The sequence below is a fragment of the Rhea pennata genome, chromosome 8, assembly GCF_028389875.1.
Source record: "Rhea pennata isolate bPtePen1 chromosome 8, bPtePen1.pri, whole genome shotgun sequence".
Classification (NCBI taxonomy): Eukaryota; Metazoa; Chordata; class Aves; order Rheiformes; family Rheidae; genus Rhea; species Rhea pennata.
Window position 1 is genome coordinate 4437772 of NC_084670.1, and position 25463 is coordinate 4463234.

Genomic DNA, 25463 nt, shown 5'->3' on the forward strand with positions numbered 1-25463 from the left:
TTTTTTCCAATGAGGGAAGAAGTTCACGAGTTTAATCAAGAAAGCGTGAGAAAAAAAGTGCATTAATGAAAAAAAATGGCTTTTAACTTTAAAATCAGCCTGGAGGGAGGCGGAGCGCCGCAACAAGGCTGGCAGCCAGTCAGCACGAGCGGCTTTGCGCCGCTCGTGCATGTGCACCCGTCTCCCCCGCGCACTTTGCCCCTCTCCCTTTGCAGACACAGGCGCGCTGCCACTGCCGGGTGCCGGGCGCAGGGGCCGGGGCTGCTGGCGGCGCAACCCTCTGCAGCTCCCCATGCTGCGCCTCCTGGGCGAGAGCGGGCCCAGCACGGCCCTCCAGAGCTTCCTGGTCTTCCTGGGCATCTTCCTGCTTGTTGCTGACTACATGAGGAGGAGAAAGCCCCAAAACTTCCCCCCGAGCCCCTTTGCGCTCCCCTTCCTGGGGCACATCCTCACCATGAACTTCAGCAATCCCATGAAGGCGATGCAGAAGGTAAGGAGCTTGCAAGCGCGGGCAAGAGCAGGGAGGGCAGAGGAGACACAAGCACAGGTGGGAAGGGGCCGTGCGGTTACATGCCACATAGAACACAGGGAAAGAGGTTAATCCAAGCAAAAGTGGCCCACGAGGAACCACCAGGTGAGGAGGAGGCCACAGAGACCCCCACCAAGGGCAGGGTAGGGCTGCGGGAGCTTTGCACGATGTGGGTGACGTTTGTGCAGGCACAGAGGAGGTGACAAACACTGATGTTCCTCTGGGCAAAGTGCACAGCACGGCAGAGGTGATAGCACCACCACCACAGCAGTCCCACAGCTGATATCACCACCACCATAGGAGTCCCACAGCTTTGGCTGCAAAGAGAGTGAGACACGAGCTGGCAAAGCCCTGCTAAACAGAGACAACACTTGAAAACAGAGCCTGAAGGGCTTCATTTAATTCATTACCAATTAACGCCAACTTCCCATCACTGATTTGGGTAGTGAGAAAAAAGGAGACCATCCACTATCAATCGTCCACTTCAGTAGCCCCCCTCTCCCCGCTCAGCCCTCCCTTCTTCCTCCCAGCTCCCCTGATTTTTGCTGTGGGATTTGCTCAACTCCCCAGTCCCTCATTCCCCTCCACCACGCTTTGCTCTCAGTGGCTTTTGATCCGCTCGTGTCCCTGCCCCGGCGGGGGTTGCCCCCGGCCACAGTCCCTGCAGGGCATCCCTGCAGGAAGATTCATCATTTCCCCTCCTACCCCACCACAGCTTACTGAAAAATACGGAAACATCTTCAGCCTGCACGTGGGCCGAATGTCGTATGTCTTCGTCAGCGGCATCCCGATGGTTAAGGAGGTGTTGGTAAACCAAGGTGAAAACTTCCTAGATCGCCCAGAAATCTTCCAGTCGGAAGTCTTCAGCAGCCGCGGTGAGTTTGTCTCTTGCAGGACAAGTGTTTGAGGCAGGAGGTCTGAGCACGGACCATACAAAGCACCTGTTCGCCCATGAATGAAGCCATCCGTGACCACCACAATGCGCTCGGTTGTTCCACCAGGCCAAACAGCAGAGTTAATGCTTTTTCACCACAATAATGGGAGCAACTTTAGCTCACGGTGGGTCCTCGTCCTTTTATTCCAGGATTGACCTCCTCTAATGGACATACTTGGAAACAGCAGAGAAGATTTGCCCTGTCGACGCTCAGGAACTTTGGCCTGGGGAAGAGGAGCCTGGAGGAGCGGATACAGGAGGAATGCCGGTACCTCACCGACGCCGTCGGGGAAGAGCAGGGTGAGGCTGGCCCTGCCCGTCGCCCCGCATGGATCCCTGCGTGCTAATGCCTGCTAAAAACCACCTCACCTTGCAGCCTCTGCCAACAACCTTCTAACAACCAGCTTCCTTTCACAGCTGGTTGGCCCTCCAATTAGATGATTAATGTAAAGAGGCAACACGCAAAGCATTATTCAAAGCCTGCATTCAATACTGCTTGCTTTGAGCTCTCCCGAGAAGCAGGAGCACCTCTAAGCTCCGCTGTTCCTACTTAACCCAAAGGCCTTTAGCTCTTTCTACACCCCTTGCTTTCCATCATGTGACTGGACCCATCCTGAATCAGGACCGCAGGCACAACCCACTGTTATTTCTATCTCCTCTCCAGGGCATCCTTTTGACCCTCACTTTAAGGTCAATAATGCCGTTTCCAACATCATCTGCTCGGTCACCTTTGGCGATCGGTTTGAGTACCACAACGAGCAATTCCAAAAGCTGCTGCAGCTGATGGACAAGCTGGTGGAGCTCCACGGCCACCCCTTCAGCCAGGTACAGCTCCCCAGTGGGTGCTCATTTGTGCAAGGCCTTGGCTGCTCCTCTGGAATTGGCCGCACAACTTGCAGCATAGTAATTCAGCAAGTGTGGTTTACCAGGCACGTCAAGTTTTCATAACACAATCCTACTGTTTAATTCACCCTTCTCTTTTTGTGTCCCAAGCTCTACACTTTATTCCCAGGTATAATGAAGTACCTCCCTGGACCTCACAAGAACATTTCTAAAATCTGTAAGATGCTGAACAGTTTTGTGTGCGACATAATCGCTAAGCACAAGGAGGACTGGCACCCCTCCGAAAGCCGGGACTTCATCGACAGCTACCTGCAGGAGATGGCGAAGGTCAGACAGCCTGCGCAAGCCCTCCCGCGGCTCCGTTTAGAACTCAGGAGCAGCCAGAAATTAATCCAAATTCTCCATTTAACCCATGCGTGTACGCGTATGGCCAAATCAAAGCTCGGGAGGGACTCGGGTTCAGGACAGGGTGAGGACGTCCGCTCAGCTTTATGCTGCAGCATGTTTGTTGGAGGCACAGGACTAAAACCACAGCTAAACACGAGCACAACGGCTGTGCTAAGCCCAGAGGGCGAGGGCGAAGGGGGCTCGATGGGACCTCTTCCTGCCTAGGGAGGGGCAGGGGGCTCACGGCGTCTGCCCAAAGCCGGAGGACGAGCTCAGCACCAGGCACGATTGAGCGCGGTCTCCGCACGGTCTCCACCGGTCGCGTGGCGCTGAAACACCCTTCTGTTAAGGACGACGGCAGCGGGTGCTTCTGCGAGGAGAATCTTGCGGCTTGCACGCTGGACCTCTTCTTTGCCGGAACTGAGACGACGTCCACAACCATCCGATGGGCTTTGCTGTACATGGCCCTGTACCCAGAAATTCAAGGTGAGAGGAGTCAGGGGGTCAATAGCAACAAACGCCCCTCTTGCTCCACAGACCTTTTTAGGGGAGGGTCGGTTTGGTCTCTTTTATTTACTGTGCTCTTAACGACTTCTGCTCTTGGCACACAGCGCGCGTGCAAGCGGAGATCGACGCAGTCGTGGGGCAGGCTCGGCAGGTGGCCCTGGGGGACCGCGACAGCATGCCCTACACCAACGCCGTCATCCACGAGGTGCAGAGGAAGAGCAACATCCTCCCCTTTGGAGCTCCTCGGATGGTTACGCAGGACACGACGCTGGGGGGCTTCTTCTTGCCCAAGGTCAGTCCTTAGCACAACGGGAAAGCTGCTCTTTTGGGGGAAGCTCGCCGGGGCGAGCGGGAAGCCGCAAGCGCCGCCGCCATCCTGCCGCGTCCCGGGTGGACGAAGGGCCTTAGTCCAGCCTCGTCCCCTTGACGGGCTCCCGCTGCTGCTGCTGCTCACGGTGGAAAGGGAAGGTCATAGGCGAAGCAGCGGCCGAGACGGCGCTCAGGCATTTTGTGCTTCTCGTAGGGCACTGTTTTGATGCTGAATTTCACCTCCCTGCTCTTTGACAAGAAGGAGTGGGAAACCCCCGACGCTTTTAACCCTGAGCACTTCCTGAAGGACGGCCAGTTCTGGAGGAGAGAGGCTTTCATACCCTTTTCCCTGGGTAAGGGCGTCGCCGCCTTCTCTGTGCTTTCGCCCTCGGGCGCTGGGACGGGTCTCCTGCGGAGCGCGCGGAGGGGAAGCAGGGCGGCGCCGGCCCCAAGCGCAGCTCCCCTCGCCCCAGCGACGCCCCTGGGGACAGACCTGCCGCCCAGGCCGGCTGGGCTGGCGCAGCCACGGCACACCGGAGCAAACGCCCTCCTCTGGGCTCCCTTCCCACGCAGGGAACAGTGCGAACGGCTAATGAAATCCCACAGACGCGCAGGAGACCCCAGAAACGCCTTCGAGGAGAGGGCGGTCACCCTGCGCCCTGGGTCCCACGTTGCTTAAGTCATGGGGGGTTTGCCGCAGGGGCAGCAGGAACTTTCTGGAAGCTTTCCGGAATCACAGAATGAGGTTGGAAGGGACCTCCGGAGATCACCCTGTCTAACCTCCCTGCTCAGCAGGGTCACCTAGAGCATGTTAGAGAGGGTTGTATGCAGACGGGCCTTGAAGATCTCCAGAGAAGGAGACTCCACAACCTCTTTGGGCTACGTAGTCCAGTGCTCCGTCACTCTCACAGGGAAGAAATTCCCCCTCACGGTCAGGCAGAAACTCCTGTGCTTCAATTTCTGCCTGTTGCCACTTGTCCTGTCACATGGGGCAACTGAAAAGAGTTTGTCCCCCTCCCCTTGACACCCTCCCTTCAGGTATTTGTACACATTGATCAGATCCCCCCTCAGTCTGCTCTTCCCCAGGCTGAAGAGGCCCAGCTCTCGCAGCCGTTCCTCACAGGGCAGGTGCTCCAGCCCTCAGATCATCTTTGTAGCCCAACACTGGACTCTCTCCAGTAGCTCCATGTCTCTCTTGTAGTGGGGAGCCCAGAATTGGACACAGGACTCGAGATGAGGCCTCCCCAGGGCTGAGGAGAGGGGCAGGATCACCTCCCTCGACCTGCTGGCAACACCCTTCCTAATGCACCCCACGAGACCAAGGGCCTTCCTGGCCACAAGGGCACATTGCTGGCTCATGGTCAACTTGTCATCCACCAGCACTCCCAGGTCCTTCTCTGCAGAGCTGCTCTCCAGAAGGCCAGCCCCCAGCTTGTACTGGTGCAAAGGATTATTTCTCCCTAGGTGCAGGACTGTGCACTTGCCCTTGTTGAACCTCAGGAGGTTCCTCTCCGCCCACCTCTCCAGCCTGTCCAGATCTCTCTGAATGGCAGCACAGCCCTCAGGTGTATCAGCCACTCCTCCCAGCTTGGTATCATCAGCAAGCTTGCTGAGGAGGCACTCTGTCCCCTCATCCAGGTCACTGATGAATATCACATCCCGCCTCCGGCATTTTAGTTGCATTCGGCACAGGCAAAATGAACAGGGCCACCTCGCGTGGGCGCCCTCAGAGAGCGCACGGCCATGTAGCTTCTCCGAGCGCCGGGGCATGAAGCTCTGCTGATCAAACGCGCGCTGCTGCGGTTCGGGTCACAGCGCTCATCCTGGGAACGTGGCCAAAGCCAGGGCACAGGAGAGGGCTTCCCTGCAGAAAGCGCTGCCCTCTCCCCACGACCCCGGCTGCCGCTCTTTCCGCAGGGAAGCGCGCCTGCCTGGGCGAGCAGCTGGCCCGCGCCGAGCTCTTCCTCTTCTTCACGGCCCTGCTGCAGAAGTTCACCTTCCGGCCGCCGCCGGACGCCCCGCTCAGCCTCCGCGTCAAGCTGGGCATCACGCAGCACCCGCTGCCCTACCGCGTCTGCGCCTTGCCGCGCTAGCGGAGCTCCTGCCGCCGCCGAGCAAACGCCTCCGCTTCGGTCCCCAGTGCCCGAAGAGCCACTCCGTCCTCCGCGGGGCCGCAGCGGGGAGCACGCGGCTCCGGCGGGAGCCCGCTGCTTCTGCTCCTTCCAAAGCGCTCGCAAACAAACTCCGTTTGCGCACTGACCTCGTGGTCCGTATCTGTCTGCTATTGCCCAGACGCCGCGGGGGCTGAAAGACCCCTGCGGGCTGCGGGGACAGCAGGGGCCCACGCTGGCCCGAGAGATTTCCTTCCTTCTTCTTTTTCTGGCTCAGGAATGGAGGAAGCAAGGCTTTCTGAATTTTATGTTGGCTAGCTGCCGCTCGCAGCGGCACGGAAATTAGGAACGCTTTAGAGAGGGCGATATTTCGGTGGTGGATCCACGCGGGTAGAGAGCGGCACCAGCCCTTGTTCTACGGCGTGAGCACGGGCAGCGGTTGCCAGCGGTTCTCTTTCGGTTTCCCCTGATTGATAATCTACAAATAAAAGTTATTCTATAATGTCCGTTTTCTGCAGTCGAATAAATCCTTACAGAAACGCTGTTGCCAGAAAGCATTTTTCAAAGCAAAGCCCCACGAGCAGTGCTGCTGATTCCCCGGCGCTGCACGGACGCAGCAGACCAGCCCCGGCCTCAGTCCAGGGCTCGTTAACTCGAGCAATGCATTCACTTCGCAGCTGCTGCACCCCCGGGTCCCAGCGAGCCGAAGCCACGCGAGACCTCCAAGCTCCCACCAGCGGCGTGGGCAGCCGCCGCTGCTCCCCACAGCGCTACTAAGACGCACCTCCAAATTTCCGGGCGCCAGACCAAAGAAGCGAGGTGAAACCAAGGGTTTCAAACCTGCTCCGGCAAGCACTTTCCTGTCCTTTTGACAGGTGTGCCGCAAAGCTGGATTTGATGGCTTTTGTAAGGCAGTAGCGGCCAGTGGGAGGAGCTGAAAGAGTTTGGCTTTATTTTTCCAATGAGAGAAGAAGTGCATGAGTTTAATCAAGAAAGCGTGAGAACAAAAATCTTGCATTAATGGAAAAAAAAAGGCTTTTAACTTTAAAATCAGCCTGGAGGGAGGCGGAGCGCCGCAACAAGGCTGGCAGCCGGTCAGCACGAGCGGCTTTGCGCCGGTCGCGCATGTGCACCCGTCTCCCCCGCGCACTTTGCCCCTCTCCCTTTGCAGACACAGGCGCGCTGCCACTGCCGGGTGCCGGGCGCAGGGGCCGGGGCTGCTGGCGGCGCAACCCTCTGCAGCTCCCCATGCTGCGCCTCCTGGGCGAGAGCGGGCCCAGCACGGCCCTCCAGAGCTTCCTGGTCTTCCTGGGCATCTTCCTGCTTGTTGCCGACTACATGAGGAGGAGAAAGCCCCAAAACTTCCCCCCGAGCCCCTTTGCGCTCCCCTTCCTGGGGCACATCCTCACCAGGGACTTCAGAAATCCAACGAAGGTGATACAGGAGGTAAGGAGCTTGCGAGTGCGGGCGAGAGCAGGGAGGGCAGAGGAGACACAAGCACAGGTGGGAAGGGGCCATGCGGTTACATGCCACATAGAACCCAGGGAAAGAGGTTAATCCAAGCAAAAGTGGCCCACGAGGAACCACCAGGTGAGGAGGAGGCCACAGAGACCCCCACCAAGGGCAGGGTAGGGCTGCGGGAGCTTTGCACGATGTGGGTGACGTTTGTGCAGGCACAGAGGAGGTGACAAACACTGATGTTCCTCTGGGCAAAGTGCACAGCACGGCAGAGGTGATAGCACCACCACCACAGCAGTCCCACAGCTGATATCACCACCACCATAGGAGTCCCACAGCTTTGGCTGCAAAGAGAGTGAGACACGAGCTGGCAAAGCCCTGCTAAACAGAGACAACACTTGAAAACGGAGCCTGAAGGGCTTCATTTAATTCATTACCAATTAACGCCAACTTCCCATCACTGATTTGGGTAGTGAGAAAAAAGGAGACCATCCACTATCAATCGTCCACTTCAGTAGCCCCCCTCTCCCCGCTCAGCCCTCCCTTCTTCCTCCCAGCTCCCCTGATTTTTGCTGTGGGATTTGCTCAACTCCCCAGTCCCTCATTCCCCTCCACCACGCTTTGCTCTCAGTGGCTTTTGATCCGCTCGTGTCCCTGCCCCGGCGGGGGTTGCCCCCGGCCACAGTCCCTGCGGGGCATCCCTGCAGGAAGATTCATCATTTCCCCTCCTACCCCACCACAGCTTACTGAAAAATACGGAAACATCTTCAGCCTGCACGTGGGCCGAATGTCGTATGTCTTCGTCAGCGGCATCCCGATGGTTAAGGAGGTGTTGGTAAACCAAGGTGAAAACTTCCTAGATCGCCCAGAAATCATCCAGTCGGAAGTCTTCAGCAGCCGCGGTGAGTTTGTCTCTTGCAGGACAAGTGTTTGAGGCAGGAGGTCTGAGCATGGACCATGCAAAGCACCTGTTTGCCCATGAATGAAGCCATCCGTGACCACCACAATGCACTCGGTTGTTCCACCAGGCCAAACAGCAGAGTTAACGCTTTTTCACCACAATAATGGGAGCAACTTTAGCTCACGGTGGGTCCTCGCCCTTTTATTCCAGGATTGACCTCCTCTAACGGACATACTTGGAAACAGCAGAGAAGATTTGCCCTGTCGACGCTCAGGAACTTTGGCCTGGGGAAGAGGAGCCTGGAGGAGCGGATACAGGAGGAATGCCGGTACCTCACCGACGCCGTCGGGGAAGAGCAGGGTGAGGCTGGCCCTGCCCGTCGCCCCGCATGGATCCCTGCGTGCTAATGCCTGCTAAAAACCACCTCACCTTGCAGCCTCTGCCAACAACCTTCTAACAACCAGCTTCCTTTCACAGCTGGTTGGCCCTCCAATTAGATGATTAATGTAAAGAGGCAACACGCAAAGCATTATTCAAAGCCTGCATTCAATACTGCTTGCTTTGAGCTCTCCCGAGAAGCAGGAGCACCTCTAAGCTCCGCTGTTCCCACTTAACCCAAAGGCCTTTAGCTCTTTCTACACCCCTTGCTTTCCATCATGTGACTGGACCCATCCTGAATCAGGACCGCAGGCACAACCCACTGTTATTTCTATCTCCTCTCCAGGGCATCCTTTTGACCCTCACTTTAAGGTCAATAATGCCGTTTCCAACATCATCTGCTCGGTCACCTTTGGCGATCGGTTTGAGTACCACAACGAGCAATTCCAAAAGCTGCTGCAGCTGATGGACAAGCTGGTGGTGCTCCACGGCCACCCCCTCAACCAGGTACAGCTCCCCGGTGGGTGCTCATTTGTGCAAGGCCTTGGCTGCTCCTCTGGAATTGGCCGCACAACTTGCAGCATAGTAATTCAGCAAGTGTGGTTTACCAGGCACGTCAAGTTTTCATAACACAATCCTACTGTTTAATTCACCCTTCTCTTTTTGTGTCAAAAGCTCTACATTTTATTCCCTGGTATAATGAAGTACTTCCCTGGACCTCACAAGAACATTTCTAAAATCTGTAAGATGCTGAACAGTTTTGTGTGCGACATAATCGCTAAGCACAAGGAGGACTGGCACCCCTCCGAAAGCCGGGACTTCATCGACAGCTACCTGCAGGAGATGGCGAAGGTCAGACAGCCTGCGCAAGCCCTCCCGCGGCTCCGTTTAGAACTCAGGAGCAGCCAGAAATTAATCCAAATTCTCCATTTAACCCATGCGTGTACGCGTATGGCCAAATCAAAGCTCGGGAGGGACTCGGGTTCAGGACAGGGTGAGGACGTCCGCTCAGCTTTATGCTGCAGCATGTTTGTTGGAGGCACAGGACTAAAACCACAGCTAAACACGAGCACAACGGCTGTGCTGAGCCCAGAGGGCGAGGGCGAAGGGGGCTCGATGGGACCTCTTCCTGCCTAGGGAGGGGCAGGGGGCTCACGGCGTCTGCCCAAAGCCGGAGGACGAGCTCAGCACCAGGCACGATTGAGCGCGGTCTCCGCACGGTCTCCACCGGTCGCGTGGCACTGAAACACCTTTCTGTTAAGGACGACGGCAGCGGGTGCTTCTGCGAGGAGAATCTTGCGGCTTGCACGCTGGACCTCTTCTTTGCCGGAACCGAGACGACGTCCACAACCATCCGATGGGCTTTGCTGTACATGGCCCTGTACCCAGAAATTCAAGGTGAGAGGAGTCAGGGGGTCAATAGCAACAAACGCCCCTCTTGCTCCACAGACCTTTTTAGGGGAGGGTCGGTTTGGTCTCTTTTATTTACTGTGCTCTTAATGACTTCTGCTCTTGGCACACAGCGCGCGTGCAAGCGGAGATCGACGCAGTCGTGGGGCAGGCTCGGCAGGTGGCCCTGGGGGACCGCGACAGCATGCCCTACACCAACGCCGTCATCCACGAGGTGCAGAGGAAGAGCAACATCCTCCCCTTCAGCGTCCCACGGATGACCACACGGGACACGACGCTGGGGGGCTTCTTCTTGCCCAAGGTCAGTCCATAGCACAACGGGAAAGCTGCTCTTTTGGGGGAAGCTCGCCGGGGCGAGCGGGAAGCTGCAAGCGCCGCCACCATCCTGCCGCGTCCCGGGTGGACGAAGGGCCTTAGCGCAGCCTCGTCCCCTTGACGGGCTCCCGCTGCTGCTGCTGCTCACGGTGGAAAGGGAAGGTCATAGGCGAAGCAGCGGCCGAGACGGCGCTCAGGCATTTTGTGCTTCTCGTAGGGCACTGTTTTGATGCTGAATTTCACCTCCCTGCTCTTTGACAAGAAGGAGTGGGAAACCCCCGACGCTTTTAACCCTGAGCACTTCCTGAAGGACGGCCAGTTCTGGAGGAGAGAGGCTTTCATACCCTTTTCCCTGGGTAAGGGCGTCGCCGCCTTCTCTGTGCTTTCGCCCTCGGGCGCTGGGACGGGTCTCCTGCGGAGCGCGCGGAGGGGAAGCAGGGCGGCGCCGGCCCCAAGCGCAGCTCCCCTCGCCCCAGCGACGCCCCTGGGGACAGACCTGCCGCCCAGGCCGGCTGGGCTGGCGCAGCCACGGCACACCGGAGCAAACGCCCTCCTCTGGGCTCCCTTCCCACGCAGGGAACAGTGCGAACGGCTAATGAAATCCCACAGACGCGCAGGAGACCCCAGAAACCCTGCGCCCTGGGTCCCACGTTGCTCAGGTCATGGGGGGTTTGCCGCGGGGGCAGCGGGAACTTTTCCAAAAGCTTTCCCGAATGAATATCACATCCCGCCTCCGGCATTTTAGTTGCATTCGGCACAGGCAAAATGAGCGGGGCCACCTCGCGTGGGCGCCCTCAGAGAGCGCACGGCCGTGTAGCTTCTCCGAGCGCCGGGGCACGAAGCTCTGCTGATCAAACGCGCGCTGCTGCGGTTCGGGTCACAGCGCTCATCCCGGGAACGTGGCCAAAGCCGGGGCACAGGAGAGGGCTTCCCTGCAGAAAGCGCTGCCCTCTCCCCACGACCCCGGCTGCCGCTCTTTCTGCAGGGAAGCGCGCCTGCCTGGGCGAGCAGCTGGCCCGCGCCGAGCTCTTCCTCTTCTTCACGGCCCTGCTGCAGAAGTTCACCTTCCGGCCGCCGCCGGACGCCCCGCTCAGCCTCCGCGTCAAGCTGGGCATCACGCAGCACCCGCTGCCCTACCGCGTCTGCGCCTTGCCGCGCTAGCGGAGCTCCTGCCGCCGCCGAGCAAACGCCTCCGCTTCGGTCCCCAGTGCCCGAAGAGCCACTCCGTCCTCCGCGGGGCCGCAGCGGGGAGCACGCGGCTCCGGCGGGAGCCCGCTGCTTCTGCTCCTTCCAAAGCGCTCGCAAACAAACTCCGTTTGCGCACTGACCTCGTGGTCCGTATCTGTCTGCTATCGCCCAGACGCCGCGGGGGCTGAAAGACCCCTGCGGGCTGCGGGGACAGCAGGGGCCCACGCTGGCCCAAGAGATTTCCTTCCTTCTTCTTTTTCTGGCTCAGGAATGGAGGAAGCAAGGCTTTCTGAATTTTATGTTGGCTAGCTGCCGCTCGCAGCGGCACGGAAATTAGGAACGCTTTAGAGAGGGCGATATTTCGGTGGTGGATCCACGCGGGTAGAGAGCGGCACCAGCCCTTGTTCTACGGCGTGAGCACGGGCAGCGGTTGCCAGCGGTTCTCTTTCGATTACCCCGACTGATAATCTACAAATAAAAGTTATTCTATAATGTCCGTTTTCTGCAGTCGAATACATCCTTACAGAAACGCTGTTGCCAGAAAGCACTTTTCAAAGCAAAGCCCCACGAGCAGTGCTGCTGATTCCCCGGCACTGCACGGACGCAGCAGACCAGCCCCGGCCTCAGTCCAGGGCTCGTTAACTCGAGCAATGCATTCACTTCGCAGCTGCTGCACCCCCGGGTCCCAGCGAGCTGAAGCCACGCGAGACCTCCAAGCTCCCACCAGTGGCGTGGGCAGCCGCCGCTGCTCCCCACAGCGCTACTAAGACGCACCTCCAAATTTCCGGGCGCCAGACCAAAGAAGCGAGGTGAAACCAAGGGTTTCAAACCTGCTCCGGCAAGCACTTTCCTGTCCTTTTGACAGGTGTGCCGCAAAGCTGGATTTGATGGCTTTTGTAAGGCAGTAGCGGCCGGTGGGAGGAGCTGAAAGAGTTTGGCTTTATTTTTCCAATGAGAGAAGAAGTGCATGAGTTTAATCAAGAAAGCGTGAGAACAAAAATCTTGCATTAATGGAAAAAAAAAGGCTTTTAACTTTAAAATCAGCCTGGAGGGAGGCGGAGCGCCGCAACAAGGCTGGCAGCCGGTCAGCACGAGCGGCTTTGCGCCGGTCGCACATGTGCACCCGTCTCCCCCGCGCACTTTGCCCCTCTCCCTTTGCAGACACAGGCGCGCTGCCACTGCCGGGTGCCGGGCGCAGGGGCCGGGGCTGCTGGCGGCGCAACCCTCTGCAGCTCCCCATGCTGCGCCTCCTGGGTGAGAGCGGGCCCAGCACGGCCCTCCAGAGCTTCCTGGTCTTCCTGGGCATCTTCCTGCTTGTTGCCGACTACATGAGGAGGAGAAAGCCCCAAAACTTCCCCCCGAGCCCCTTTGCGCTCCCCTTCCTGGGGCACATCCTCACCAGGGACTTCAGAAATCCAACGAAGGTGATACAGGAGGTAAGGAGCTTGCGAGTGTGGGCGAGAGCAGGGAGGGCAGAGGAGACACAAGCACAGGTGGGACGGGGCCGTGTGGTTACATGCCACATAGAACACAGGGAAAGAGGTTAATCCAAGCAAAAGTGGCCCACGAGGAACCACCAGGTGAGGAGGAGGCCACAGAGACCCCCACCAAGGGCAGGGTAGGGCTGCGGGAGCTTTGCACGATGTGGGTGACGTTTGTGCAGGCACAGAGGAGGTGACAAACACTGATGTTCCTCTGGGCAAAGTGCACAGCACGGCAGAGGTGATAGCACCACCACCACAGCAGTCCCACAGCTGATATCACCACCACCATAGGAGTCCCACAGCTTTGGCTGCAAAGAGAGTGAGACACGAGCTGGCAAAGCCCTGCTAAACAGAGACAACACTTGAAAACGGAGCCTGAAGGGCATCATTTAGTTCATTACCAATTAATGCCAACTTCCCATCACTGATTTGGGTAGTGAGAAAAAAGGAGACCATCCACTATCAATCGTCCACTTCAGTAGCCCCCCTCTCCCCGCTCAGCCCTCCCTTCTTCCTCCCAGCTCCCCTGATTTTTGCTGTGGGATTTGCTCAACTCCCCAGTCCCTCATTCCCCTCCACCACGCTTTGCTCTCAGTGGCTTTTGATCCGCTCGTGTCCCTGCCCCGGCGGGGGTTGCCCCCGGCCACAGTCCCTGCGGGGCGTCCCTGCAGGCAGATTCATCATTTCCCCTCCTACCCCACCACAGCTTACTGAAAAATACGGAAACATCTTCAGCCTGCACGTGGGCCGAATGTCCTATGTCTTCGTCAGCAGCATCCCGATGGTTAAGGAGGTGTTGGTAAACCAAGGTGAAAACTTCCTAGATCGCCCAGAAATCATCCAGGCAGAAGTCTTCAGCAGCCGCGGTGAGTTTGTCTCTTGCAGGACAAGTGTTTGAGGCAGGAGGTCTGAGCATGGACCATGCAAAGCACCTGTTTGCCCATGAATGAAGCCATCCGTGACCACCACAATGCACTCGGTTGTTCCACCAGGCCAAACAGCAGAGTTAACGCTTTTTCACCACAATAATGGGAGCAACTTTAGCTCACGGTGGGTCCTCGTCCTTTTATTCCAGGATTGACCTCCTCTAACGGACATACTTGGAAACAGCAGAGAAGATTTGCCCTGTCGACGCTCAGGAACTTTGGCCTGGGGAAGAGGAGCCTGGAGGAGCGGATACAGGAGGAATGCCGGTACCTCACCGACGCCGTCGGGGAAGAGCAGGGTGAGGCTGGCCCTGCCCGTCGCCCCGCATGGATCCCTGCGTGCTAATGCCTGCTAAAAACCACCTCACCTTGCAGCCTCTGCCAACAACCTTCTAACAACCAGCTTCCTTTCACAGCTGGTTGGCCCTCCAATTAGCTGATTAATGTAAAGAGGCAACACGCAAAGCATTATTCAAAGCCTGCATTCAATACTGCTTGCTTTGAGCTCTCCCGAGAAGCAGGAGCACCTCTAAGCTCCGCTGTTCCCACTTAACCCAAAGGCCTTTAGCTCTTTCTACACCCCTTGCTTTCCATCATGTGACTGGACCCATCCTGAATCAGGACCGCAGGCACAACCCACTGTTATTTCTATCTCCTCTCCAGGGCATCCTTTTGACCCTCACTTTAAGGTCAATAATGCCGTTTCCAACATCATCTGCTCGGTCACCTTTGGCGATCGGTTTGAGTACCACAACGAGCAATTCCAAAAGCTGCTGCAGCTGATGGACAAGCTGGTGGTGCTCCACGGCCACCCCCTCAACCAGGTACAGCTCCCCGGTGGGTGCTCATTTGTGCAAGGCCTTGGCTGCTCCTCTGGAATTGGCCGCACAACTTGCAGCATAGTAATTCAGCAAGTGTGGTTTACCAGGCACGTCAAGTTTTCATAACACAATCCTACTGTTTAATTCACCCTTCTCTTTTTGTGTCAAAAGCTCTACATTTTATTCCCTGGTATAATGAAGTACTTCCCTGGACCTCACAAGAACATTTCTAAAATCTGTAAGATGCTGAACAGTTTTGTGTGCGACATAATCGCTAAGCACAAGGAGGACTGGCACCCCTCCGAAAGCCGGGACTTCATCGACAGCTACCTGCAGGAGATGGCGAAGGTCAGACAGCCTGCGCAAGCCCTCCCGCGGCTCCGTTTAGAACTCAGGAGCAGCCAGAAATTAATCCAAATTCTCCATTTAACCCATGCGTGTACGCGTATGGCCAAATCAAAGCTCGGGAGGGACTCGGGTTCAGGACAGGGTGAGGACGTCCGCTCAGCTTTATGCTGCAGCATGTTTGTTGGAGGCACAGGACTAAAACCACAGCTAAACACGAGCACAACGGCTGTGCTGAGCCCAGAGGGCGAGGGCGAAGGGGGCTCGATGGGACCTCTTCCTGCCTAGGGAGGGGCAGGGGGCTCACGGCGTCTGCCCAAAGCCGGAGGACGAGCTCAGCACCAGGCACGATTGAGCGCGGTCTCCGCACGGTCTCCACCGGTCGCGTGGCGCTGAAACACCTTTCTGTTAAGGACGACGGCAGCGGGTGCTTCTGCGAGGAGAATCTTGCGGCTTGCACGCTGGACCTTTTCCTTGCCGGAACCGAGACGACGTCCACAACCATCCGATGGGCTTTGCTGTACATGGCCCTGTACCCAGAAATTCAAGGTGAGAGGAGTCAGGGGGTCAATAGCAACAAACGCCCCTCTTGCTCCACAGACCTTTTTAGGGGAGGGTCGGTTTGGTCTCTTTTATTTACTGTGCTCTTAACGACTTCTGCTCTTGGCACACAGCGCGCGTGCAAGCGGAGATCGACGCAGTCGTGGGGCAGGCTCGGCAGGTGGCCCTGGGGGACCGCGACAGCATGCCCTACACCAACGCCGTCATCCACGAGGTGCAGAGGAAGAGCAACATCCTCCCCTTCAGCGTCCCACGGATGACCACACGGGACACGACGCTGGGGGGCTTCTTCTTGCCCAAGGTCAGTCCATAGCACAACGGGAAAGCTGCTCTTTTGGGGGAAGCTCGCCGGGGCGAGCGGGAAGCCGCAAGCGCCGCCGCCATCCTGCCGCGTCCCGGGTGGACGAAGGGCCTTAGCGCAGCCTCGTCCCCTTGACGGGCTCCCGCTGCTGCTGCTGCTCACGGTGGAAAGGGAAGGTCATAGGCGAAGCAGCGGCCGAGACGGCGCTCAGGCATTTTGTGCTTCTCGTAGGGCACTGTTTTGATGCTGAATTTCACCTCCCTGCTCTTTGACAAGAAGGAGTGGGAAACCCCCGACGCTTTTAACCCTGAGCACTTCCTGAAGGACGGCCAGTTCTGGAGGAGAGAGGCTTTCATACCCTTTTCCCTGGGTAAGGGCGTCGCCGCCTTCTCTGTGCTTTCGCCCTCGGGCGCTGGGACGGGTCTCCTGCAGAGCGCGCGGAGGGGAAGCAGGGCGGCGCCGGCCCCAAGCGCAGCTCCCCTCGCCCCAGCGATGCCCCTGGGGACAGACCTGCCGCCCAGGCCGGCTGGGCTGGCGCAGCCACGGCACACCGGAGCAAACGCCCTCCTCTGGGCTCCCTTCCCACGCAGGGAACAGTGCGAACGGCTAATGAAATCCCACAGACGCGCAGGAGACCCCAGAAACCCTGCGCCCTGGGTCCCACGTTGCTCAGGTCATGGGGGGTTTGCCGCGGGGGCAGCGGGAACTTTTCCAAAAGCTTTCCCGAATGAATATCACATCCCGCCTCCGGCATTTTAGTTGCATTCGGCACAGGCAAAATGAACGGGGCCACCTCGCGTGGGCGCCCTCAGAGAGCGCACGGCCGTGTAGCTTCTCCGAGCGCCGGGGCACGAAGCTCTGCTGATCAAACGCGCGCTGCTGCGGTTCGGGTCACAGCGCTCATCCCGGGAACGTGGCCAAAGCTGGGGCACAGGAGAGGGCTTCCCTGCAGAAAGCGCTGCCCTCTCCCCACGACCCCGGCTGCCGCTCTTTCTGCAGGGAAGCGCGCCTGCCTGGGCGAGCAGCTGGCCCGCGCCGAGCTCTTCCTCTTCTTCACGGCCCTGCTGCAGAAGTTCACCTTCCGGCCGCCGCCGGACGCCCCGCTCAGCCTCCGCGTCAAGCTGGGCATCACGCAGCACCCGCTGCCCTACCGCGTCTGCGCCTTGCCGCGCTAGCGGAGCTCCTGCCGCCGCCGAGCAAACGCCTCCGCTTCGGTCCCCAGTGCCCGAAGAGCCACTCCGTCCTCCGCGGGGCCGCAGCGGGGAGCACGCGGCTCCGGCGGGAGCCCGCTGCTTCTGCTCCTTCCAAAGCGCTCGCAAACAAACTCCGTTTGCGCACTGACCTCGTGGTCCGTATCTGTCTGCTATCGCCCAGACGCCGCGGGGGCTGAAAGACCCCTGCGGGCTGCGGGGACAGCAGGGGCCCACGCTGGCCCAAGAGATTTCCTTCCTTCTTCTTTTTCTGGCTCAGGAATGGAGGAAGCAAGGCTTTCTGAATTTTATGTTGGCTAGCTGCCGCTCGCAGCGGCACGGAAATTAGGAACGCTTTAGAGAGGGCGATATTTCGGTGGTGGATCCACGCGGGTAGAGAGCGGCACCAGCCCTTGTTCTACGGCGTGAGCACGGGCAGCGGTTGCCAGCGGTTCTCTTTCGATTACCCCGACTGATAATCTACAAATAAAAGTTATTCTATAATGTCCGTTTTCTGCAGTCGAATACATCCTTACAGAAACGCTGTTGCCAGAAAGCACTTTTCAAAGCAAAGCCCCACGAGCAGTGCTGCTGATTCCCCGGCGCTGCACGGACGCAGCAGACCAGCCCCGGCCTCAGTCCAGGGCTCGTTAACTCGAGCAATGCATTCACTTCGCAGCTGCTGCACCCCCGGGTCCCAGCGAGCCGAAGCCACGCGAGACCTCCAGGCTCCCACCAGCGGCGTGGGCAGCCGCCGCTGCTCCCCACAGCGCTACTAAGACGCACCTCCAAATTTCCGGGCGCCAGACCAAAGAAGCGAGGTGAAACCAAGGGTTTCAAACCTGCTCCGGCAAGCACTTTCCTGTCCTTTTGACAGGTGTGCCGCAAAGCTGGATTTGATGGCTTTTGTAAGGCAGTAGCGGCCGGTGGGAGGAGCTGAAAGAGTTTGGCTTTATTTTTCCAATGAGAGAAGAAGTGCATGAGTTTAATCAAGAAAGCGTGAGAACAAAAATCTTGCATTAATGGAAAAAAAAAGGCTTTTAACTTTAAAATCAGCCTGGAGGGAGGCGGAGCGCCGCAACAAGGCTGGCAGCCGGTCAGCACGAGCGGCTTTGCGCCGGTCGCGCATGTGCACCCGTCTCCCCCGCGCACTTTGCCCCTCTCCCTTTGCAGACACAGGCGCGCTGCCACTGCCGGGTGCCGGGCGCAGGGGCCGGGGCTGCTGGCGGCGCAACCCTCTGCAGCTCCCCATGCTGCGCCTCCTGGGCGAGAGCGGGCCCAGCACGGCCCTCCAGAGCTTCCTGGTCTTCCTGGGCATCTTCCTGCTTGTTGCCGACTACATGAGGAGGAGAAAGCCCCAAAACTTCCCCCCGAGCCCCTTTGCGCTCCCCTTCCTGGGGCACATCCTCACCAGGGACTTCAGAAATCCAACGAAGGTGATACAGGAGGTAAGGAGCTTGCGAGTGTGGGCGAGAGCAGGGAGGGCAGAGGAGACACAAGCACAGGTGGGACGGGGCCGTGTGGTTACATGCCACATAGAACACAGGGAAAGAGGTTAATCCAAGCAAAAGTGGCCCACGAGGAACCACCAGGTGAGGAGGAGGCCACAGAGACCCCCACCAAGGGCAGGGTAGGGCTGCGGGAGCTTTGCACGATGTGGGTGACGTTTGTGCAGGCACAGAGGAGGTGACAAACACTGATGTTCCTCTGGGCAAAGTGCACAGCACGGCAGAGGTGATAGCACCACCACCACAGCAGTCCCACAGCTGATATCACCACCACCATAGGAGTCCCACAGCTTTGGCTGCAAAGAGAGTGAGACACGAGCTGGCAAAGCCCTGCTAAACAGAGACAACACTTGAAAACGGAGCCTGAAGGGCATCATTTAGTTCATTACCAATTAATGCCAACTTCCCATCACTGATTTGGGTAGTGAGAAAAAAGGAGACCATCCACTATCAATCGTCCACTTCAGTAGCCCCCCTCTCCCCGCTCAGCCCTCCCTTCTTCCTCCCAGCTCCCCTGATTTTTGCTGTGGGATTTGCTCAACTCCCCAGTCCCTCATTCCCCTCCACCACGCTTTGCTCTCAGTGGCTTTTGATCCGCTCGTGTCCCTGCCCTGGCGGGGGTTGCCCCCGGCCACAGTCCCTGCGGGTCGTCCCTGCAGGCAGATTCATCATTTCCCCTCTTACCTCACCACAGCTTACTGAAAAATACGGAAACATCTTCAGCCTGCATATGGGCCAAATGTCCTATGTCTTCGTCAGCAGCATCCCGATGGTTAAGGAGGTGTTGGTAAACCAAGGTGAAAACTTCCTAGATCGCCCAGACATCTTCAGAGTGGACGTCTTCAGAAACTGCGGTGAGTTTGTCCCTGCAGTCAGAGTATGTAGAGATGCAGCGAGGAAGGCTAAGGCCCAGTTGGAGTTGAGTCTCCGAAGGGATGTTAAGGACAACAGGAAGGGCTTATTCAAATACATCAGCAGCAACAGGAGGACTACGGAAAACGTGGGGCAGCTACTGAACAGGGCAGGGGCCGTGGTGACAAGGGATACAGAGAAGGCAGAATTACTTCATGCCTTCTTTGCTTCAGTCTTCACTGCTAAGGGCAGCCCTCAAGAATCCTGCAGCCTGGACATGAGGGAGAAAGTCTGGAGAAGGGAAGCCTTTCCTTTGGTTGAGGAGGACAGGATTAGAGACTTTCTGGGCAGGCTAGACATCCACAAATCCGTGAGCCGGGATGGGATGCACCCAGAGGTACTGAGGGAGCTGGCGGATGTTGTTGCCAGGCAGCTCTCCATCATCTTTGAAAGGTCCTGGAGAACTGGAGAGGTTCCCGAGGACTGGAAGAAAGCCAGTGTCGCTCCAGCCTTCAAAAAGGGCAAGAAGGAGGACCCAGGCAACTATAGGCCGGTCAGCCTCACCTCCACCCCAGGAAGGGGATGGAACAGCTCCTTCTGGGTGTCATCTCCAGACATATGGAGGAAAAGAAGGTGATCAGGAGTAGCCAGCATGCATTCAGCAAGGGCAAATCGTGCTTAACCAACCTGATAGCCTTCTCGGATGGAATGATTCCTGGGTAGATGAGGGGAGGGCAGTGGACGTTGCGTACCTTGACTTCAGCAAGGCTTTAGACACTGTCTCCCATAACATCCTCCTAGATAAGCTCAGCGAGTGCGGGTTACACGAGTGGGCAGGGAAGTGGCTTGAGAACTGCCTGAAAGGCAGAGCTCAGACGGTCGTCATCAGTGACGTGGAGTCCAGTTGGAGGCCTGTGGCTAGTGGTGTCCCCCAGCACTCAGTACTGGGTCCCATCCTGCTCAACTTCTTCATGAGTGACCTGGATGAGGGGAGAGAGTGCCTCCTCAGCAAGTTTGCTGATGATGCCAAGCTGGGAGGAGTGGCTGATACACCTGAGGGCAGTGCTGCCATGCAGAGAGACCTGGACAGGCTGGAGAGCTGGGCGGAGACGAACCTCCTGAGGTTCAACACGGGCAAGTGCACAGTCCTGCACCTAGGGAGAAATAATCCCATGCACCAGTACAAGCTGGGGGCTGGCCTTCTGGAGAGCAGCTCTGCAGAGAAGGACCTGGGAGTGCTGGTAGATGACAAGTTGACCATGAGCCAGCAATGTGCCCTTGTGGCCAGGAAGGCCCTTGGTCTCGTGGGGTGCATTAGGAAGGGTGTTGCCAGCAGGTCGAGGGAGGTGATCCTGCCCCTCTCCTCAGCCCTGGGGAGGCCTCATCTCGAGTCCTGTGTCCAATTCTGGGCTCCCCAGGAGAAGATAGACATGGAGCTGCTGGAGAGAGTCCAGTGTAGGGCTACAAAGATGATCCGAGGGCTGGAGCACCTGCCCTGTGAGGAACAGCTGCGAGAGCTGGGCCTCTTCAGCCTGGGGAAGAGAAGACGGAGGGGGGATCTGATCAATGTGTACAAGTACCTGAAGGGAGGGTGTCAAGGGGACGGGGACAAACTCTTTTCAGTTGCCCCATGTGACAGGACAAGAGGCAATGGGCAGAAACTGAAGCACAGGAAGCTCCGCCTGACCGTGAGGGGGAATTTCTTCCCTGTGAGAGTGACGGAGCACTGGACTACGTAGCCCAAAGAGGTTGTGGAGTCTCCTTCTCTGGAGATCTTCAAGGCCTGTCTGCATACAACCCTCTCTAACATGCTCTAGGTGACCCTGCTGAGCGGGGGGGGGGGAGGGGGGACTTGATCATCTCCAGAGGTCCCTTCCAACCTTACTGATTCTATGATTCTATGAAGTGTTTGAGGCAGGAGGTCTGAGCATGCACCATACAAAACACCTGTTTGCCCATGAATGAAGCCATCCGTGACCACCACAATGCGCTCGGCTGCTCCACCAGGCCAAACAGCAGAGTTAATGCTTTTTCACCACAATAATGGGAGCAACTTTAGCTCACGGTGGGTCCTCGTCCTTTTATTCCAGGATTGACCTCCTCTAACGGACATACTTGGAAACAGCAGAGAAGATTTGCCCTGTCGACGCTCAGGAACTTTGGCCTGGGGAAGAGGAGCCTGGAGGAGCGGATACAGGAGGAATGCCGGTACCTCACCGACGCCGTCGGGGAAGAGCAGGGTGAGGCTGGCCCTGCCCGTCGGCCCGCATGGATCCCTGCGTGCTAATGCCTGCTAAAAACCACCTCACCTTGCAGCCTCTGCCAACAACCTTCTAACAACCAGCTTCCTTTCACAGCTGGTTGGCCCTCCAATTAGATGATTAATGTAAAGAGGCAACACGCAAAGCATTATTCAATGCCTGCGTTCAATACTGCTTGCTTTGAGCTCTCCCGAGAAGCAGGAGCACCTCTAAGCTCCGCTGTTCCCACTTAACCCAAAGGCCTTTAGCTCTTTCTACACCCCTTGCTTTCCATCATGTGACTGGACCCATCCTGAATCAGGACCGCAGGCACAACCCACTGTTATTTCTATCTCCTCTCCAGGGCATCCTTTTGACCCTCACTTTAAGGTCAATAATGCCGTTTCCAACATCATCTGCTCGGTCACCTTTGGCGATCGGTTTGAGTACCACAACGAGCAATTCCAAAAGCTGCTGCAGCTGATGGACAAGCTGGTGGAGCTCTACGGCCACCCCCTCAACCAGGTACAGCTCCCCGGTGGGTGCTCATTTGTGCAAGGCCTTGGCTGCTCCTCTGGAATCAGCCGCACAACTTGCAGCATAGTAATTCAGCAAGTGTGGTTTACCAGGCACGTCAAGCTTTTATAACACAAGGTTTCATTCAATCCTCTTTTCAATTTGCCCTTCTCTTTCTGTGTCAAAAGCTCTATGACTTATTCCCAGGTATAGCTAAGTACCTCCCCGGACCCTACAAGAACATTTCTAAAATCTGGAAGATGCTGAACAGTTTTGTGTGCGACATAATCGCTAAGCACAAGGAGGACTGGCACCCCTACGAAAGCCGGGACTTCATCGACAGCTACCTGCAGGAGATGGCGAAGGTCAGACAGCCTGCGCAAGCCCTCCCACGGCTCCGTTTAGAACTCAGGAGCAGCCAGAAATTAATCCAAATTCTCCATTTAACCCATGCGTGTACGCGTATGGCCAAATCAAAGCTCGGGAGGGACTCGGGTTCAGGACAGGGTGAGGACGTCCGCTCAGCTTTATGCTGCAGCATGTTTGTTGGAGGCACAGGACTAAAACCACAGCTAAACACGAGCACAACGGCTGTGCTGAGCCCAGAGGGCGAGGGCGAAGGGGGCTCGATGGGACCTCTTCCTGCCTAGGGAGGGGCAGGGGGCTCACGGCGTCTGCCCAAAGCTGTAGGACGAGCTCGGCACCAGGCACGATTGAGCGCGGTCTCCGCACGGTCTCCACCGGTCGCGTGGCGCTGAAACACCCTTCTGTTAAGGACGACGGCAGCGGGTGCTTCTGCGAGGAGAATCTTGCGGCTTGCACGCTGGACCTCTTCTTTGCCGGAACCGAGACGACGTCCACAACCATCCGATGGGCTTTGCTGTACATGGCCCTGTACCCAGAAATTCAAGGTGAGAGGAGTCAGGGGGTCAATAGCAACAAACGCCCCTCTTGCTCCACAGACCTTTTTAGGGGAGGGTCGGTTTGGTCTCTTTTATTTACTGTGCTCTTAACGACTTCTGCTCTTGGCACACAGCGCGCGTGCAAGCGGAGATCGACGCAGTCGTGGGGCAGGCTCGGCAGGTGGCCCTGGGGGACCGCGACAGCATGCCCTACACCAACGCCGTCATCCACGAGGTGCAGAGGAAGAGCAACATCCTCCCCTTCAGCGTCCCACGGATGACCACACGGGACACGACGCTGGGGGGCTTCTTCTTGCCCAAGGTCAGTCCATAGCACAACGGGAAAGCTGCTCTTTTGGGGGAAGCTCGCCGGGGCGAGCGGGAAGCCGCAAGCGCCGCCGCCATCCTGCCGCGTCCCGGGTGGACGAAGGGCCTTAGTCCAGCCTCGTCCCCTTGACGGGCTCCCGCTGCTGCTGCTGCTCACGGTGGAAAGGGAAGGTCATAGGCGAAGCAGCGGCCGAGACGGCGCTCAGGCATTTTGTGCTTCTCGTAGGGCACTGTTTTGATGCTGAATTTCACCTCCCTGCTCTTTGACAAGAAGGAGTGGGAAACCCCCGACGCTTTTAACCCTGAGCACTTCCTGAAGGACGGCCAGTTCTGGAGGAGAGAGGCTTTCATACCCTTTTCCCTGGGTAAGGGCGTCGCCGCCTTCTCTGTGCTTTCGCCCTCGGGCGCTGGGACGGGTCTCCTGCGGAGCGCGCGGAGGGGAAGCAGGGCGGCGCCGGCCCCAAGCGCAGCTCCCCTCGCCCCAGCGACGCCCCTGGGGACAGACCTGCCGCCCAGGCCGGCTGGGCTGGCGCAGCCACGGCACACCGGAGCAAACGCCCTCCTCTGGGCTCCCTTCCCATGCAGGGAACAGTGCGAACGGCTAATGAAATCCCACAGACGCGCAGGAGACCCCAGAAACCCTGCGCCCTGGGTCCCACGTTGCTCAGGTCATGGGGGGTTTGCCACGGGGGCAGCGGGAACTTTTCCAAAAGCTTTCCCGAATGAATATCACATCCCGCCTCCGGCATTTTAGTTGCATTCGGCACAGGCAAAATGAACGGGGCCACCTCGCGTGGGCGCCCTCAGAGAGCGCACGGCCGTGTAGCTTCTCCGAGCGCCGGGGCACGAAGCTCTGCTGATCAAACGCGCGCTGCTGCGGTTCGGGTCACAGCGCTCATCCCGGGAACGTGGCCAAAGCCGGGGCACAGGAGAGGGCTTCCCTGCAGAAAGCGCTGCCCTCTCCCCACGACCCCGGCTGCCGCTCTTTCTGCAGGGAAGCGCGCCTGCCTGGGCGAGCAGCTGGCCCGCGCCGAGCTCTTCCTCTTCTTCACGGCCCTGCTGCAGAAGTTCACCTTCCGGCCGCCGCCGGACGCCCCGCTCAGCCTCCGCGTCAAGCTGGGCATCACGCAGCACCCGCTGCCCTACCGCGTCTGCGCCTTGCCGCGCTAGCGGAGCTCCTGCCGCCGCCGAGCAAACGCCTCCGCTTCGGTCCCCAGTGCCCGAAGAGCCACTCCGTCCTCCGCGGGGCCGCAGCGGGGAGCACGCGGCTCCGGCGGGAGCCCGCTGCTTCTGCTCCTTCCAAAGCGCTCGCAAACAAACTCCGTTTGTGCACTGACCTCGTGGTCCGTATCTGTCTGCTATCGCCCAGACGCCGCGGGGGCTGAAAGACCCCTGCGGGCTGCGGGGACAGCAGGGGCCCACGCTGGCCCAAGAGATTTCCTTCCTTCTTCTTTTTCTGGCTCAGGAATGGAGGAAGCAAGGCTTTCTGAATTTTATGTTGGCTAGCTGCCGCTCGCAGCGGCACGGAAATTAGGAACGCTTTAGAGAGGGCGATATTTCGGTGGTGGATCCACGCGGGTAGAGAGCGGCACCAGCCCTTGTTCTACGGCGTGAGCACGGGCAGCGGTTGCCAGCGGTTCTCTTTCGATTACCCCGACTGATAATCTACAAATAAAAGTTATTCTATAATGTCCGTTTTCTGCAGTCGAATACATCCTTACAGAAACGCTGTTGCCAGAAAGCACTTTTCAAAGCAAAGCCCCACGAGCAGTGCTGCTGATTCCCCGGCACTGCACGGACGCAGCAGACCAGCCCCGGCCTCAGTCCAGGGCTCGTTAACTCGAGCAATGCATTCACTTCGCAGCTGCTGCACCCCCGGGTCCCAGCGAGCCGAAGCCACGCGAGACCTCCAAGCTCCCACCAGCGGCGTGGGCAGCCGCCGCTGCTCCCCACAGCGCTACTAAGACGCGCCTCCAAATTTCCGGGCGCCAGACCAAAGAAGGGAGGTGAAACCAAGGGTTTCAAACCTGCTCTGGCAAGCACTTTCCTGTCCTTTTGACAGGTGTGCCGCAAAGCTGGATTTGATGGCTTTTGTAAGGCAGTAGCGGCCGGTGGGAGGAGCTGAAAGAGTTTGGCTTTATTTTTCCAATGAGAGAAGAAGTGCATGAGTTTAATCAAGAAAGCGTGAGAACAAAAATCTTGCATTAATGGAAAAAAAAA

General features: G+C 58.0%; 4 protein-coding genes across 4 annotated transcripts; all 4 read left to right on the plus strand.

Moving 5' to 3' along the window:
- The first annotated feature begins 292 nt into the window (after nt 1–292).
- Nucleotides 293–5667, plus strand: LOC134143349 (cytochrome P450 2J4-like). Its single transcript, XM_062581360.1, has 9 exons — nt 293–490; nt 1245–1404; nt 1614–1763; nt 2128–2288; nt 2457–2633; nt 3044–3179; nt 3305–3492; nt 3724–3862; nt 5427–5667. Exons 1-9 carry the CDS (start codon nt 293–295, stop codon nt 5600–5602), a joined length of 1485 nt encoding a protein of 494 aa, XP_062437344.1. The 3' UTR covers nt 5603–5667.
- A 1129-nt stretch (nt 5668–6796) lies between these two features.
- On the plus strand, nt 6797–11434 carry LOC134143155 (cytochrome P450 2J4-like). Its single transcript, XM_062580933.1, has 9 exons — nt 6797–7066; nt 7821–7980; nt 8190–8339; nt 8704–8864; nt 9033–9209; nt 9620–9755; nt 9881–10068; nt 10300–10438; nt 11068–11434. The coding sequence occupies exons 1-9, from the start codon at nt 6869–6871 to the stop codon at nt 11241–11243; spliced, it is 1485 nt and encodes a 494-aa protein (XP_062436917.1). The 5' UTR covers nt 6797–6868; the 3' UTR covers nt 11244–11434.
- Nucleotides 11435–12508: 1074 nt separating this feature from the next.
- On the plus strand, nt 12509–17074 carry LOC134143350 (cytochrome P450 2J4-like). The gene is made up of 9 exons (XM_062581361.1): nt 12509–12706; nt 13461–13620; nt 13830–13979; nt 14344–14504; nt 14673–14849; nt 15260–15395; nt 15521–15708; nt 15940–16078; nt 16708–17074. Exons 1-9 carry the CDS (start codon nt 12509–12511, stop codon nt 16881–16883), a joined length of 1485 nt encoding a protein of 494 aa, XP_062437345.1. The 3' UTR covers nt 16884–17074.
- Nucleotides 17075–18076: 1002 nt separating this feature from the next.
- LOC134143348 (cytochrome P450 2J2-like) lies at nt 18077–24544 on the plus strand. Its single transcript, XM_062581359.1, has 9 exons — nt 18077–18346; nt 19101–19260; nt 21349–21498; nt 21863–22023; nt 22203–22379; nt 22790–22925; nt 23051–23238; nt 23470–23608; nt 24238–24544. The coding sequence occupies exons 1-9, from the start codon at nt 18149–18151 to the stop codon at nt 24411–24413; spliced, it is 1485 nt and encodes a 494-aa protein (XP_062437343.1). The 5' UTR covers nt 18077–18148; the 3' UTR covers nt 24414–24544.
- Nucleotides 24545–25463: the final 919 nt, after the last annotated feature.

Excerpts from the sequence above, each read along its gene's own strand:
- LOC134143349 (XM_062581360.1), top strand. The coding sequence starts at position 293 with ATGCTGCGCCTCCTGGGCGAGAGCGGGCCCAGCACGGCCCTCCAGAGC. Across the intron at positions 2,289-2,456 it reads ACGGCCACCCCTTCAGCCAG|CTCTACACTTTATTCCCAGG; the intron begins GTACAGCTCCCC and ends TTGTGTCCCAAG. Across the intron at positions 3,493-3,723 it reads GGGGCTTCTTCTTGCCCAAG|GGCACTGTTTTGATGCTGAA; the intron begins GTCAGTCCTTAG and ends TGCTTCTCGTAG.
- LOC134143348 (XM_062581359.1), top strand. The coding sequence starts at position 18,149 with ATGCTGCGCCTCCTGGGCGAGAGCGGGCCCAGCACGGCCCTCCAGAGC. Across the intron at positions 18,347-19,100 it reads CAACGAAGGTGATACAGGAG|CTTACTGAAAAATACGGAAA; the intron begins GTAAGGAGCTTG and ends ACCTCACCACAG. Across the intron at positions 23,609-24,237 it reads TTTCATACCCTTTTCCCTGG|GGAAGCGCGCCTGCCTGGGC; the intron begins GTAAGGGCGTCG and ends CTCTTTCTGCAG.
- LOC134143350 (XM_062581361.1), top strand. The coding sequence starts at position 12,509 with ATGCTGCGCCTCCTGGGTGAGAGCGGGCCCAGCACGGCCCTCCAGAGC. Across the intron at positions 12,707-13,460 it reads CAACGAAGGTGATACAGGAG|CTTACTGAAAAATACGGAAA; the intron begins GTAAGGAGCTTG and ends ACCCCACCACAG. Across the intron at positions 14,505-14,672 it reads ACGGCCACCCCCTCAACCAG|CTCTACATTTTATTCCCTGG; the intron begins GTACAGCTCCCC and ends TTGTGTCAAAAG.
- LOC134143155 (XM_062580933.1), top strand. The coding sequence starts at position 6,869 with ATGCTGCGCCTCCTGGGCGAGAGCGGGCCCAGCACGGCCCTCCAGAGC. Across the intron at positions 7,067-7,820 it reads CAACGAAGGTGATACAGGAG|CTTACTGAAAAATACGGAAA; the intron begins GTAAGGAGCTTG and ends ACCCCACCACAG. Across the intron at positions 8,340-8,703 it reads CGCCGTCGGGGAAGAGCAGG|GGCATCCTTTTGACCCTCAC; the intron begins GTGAGGCTGGCC and ends TCTCCTCTCCAG.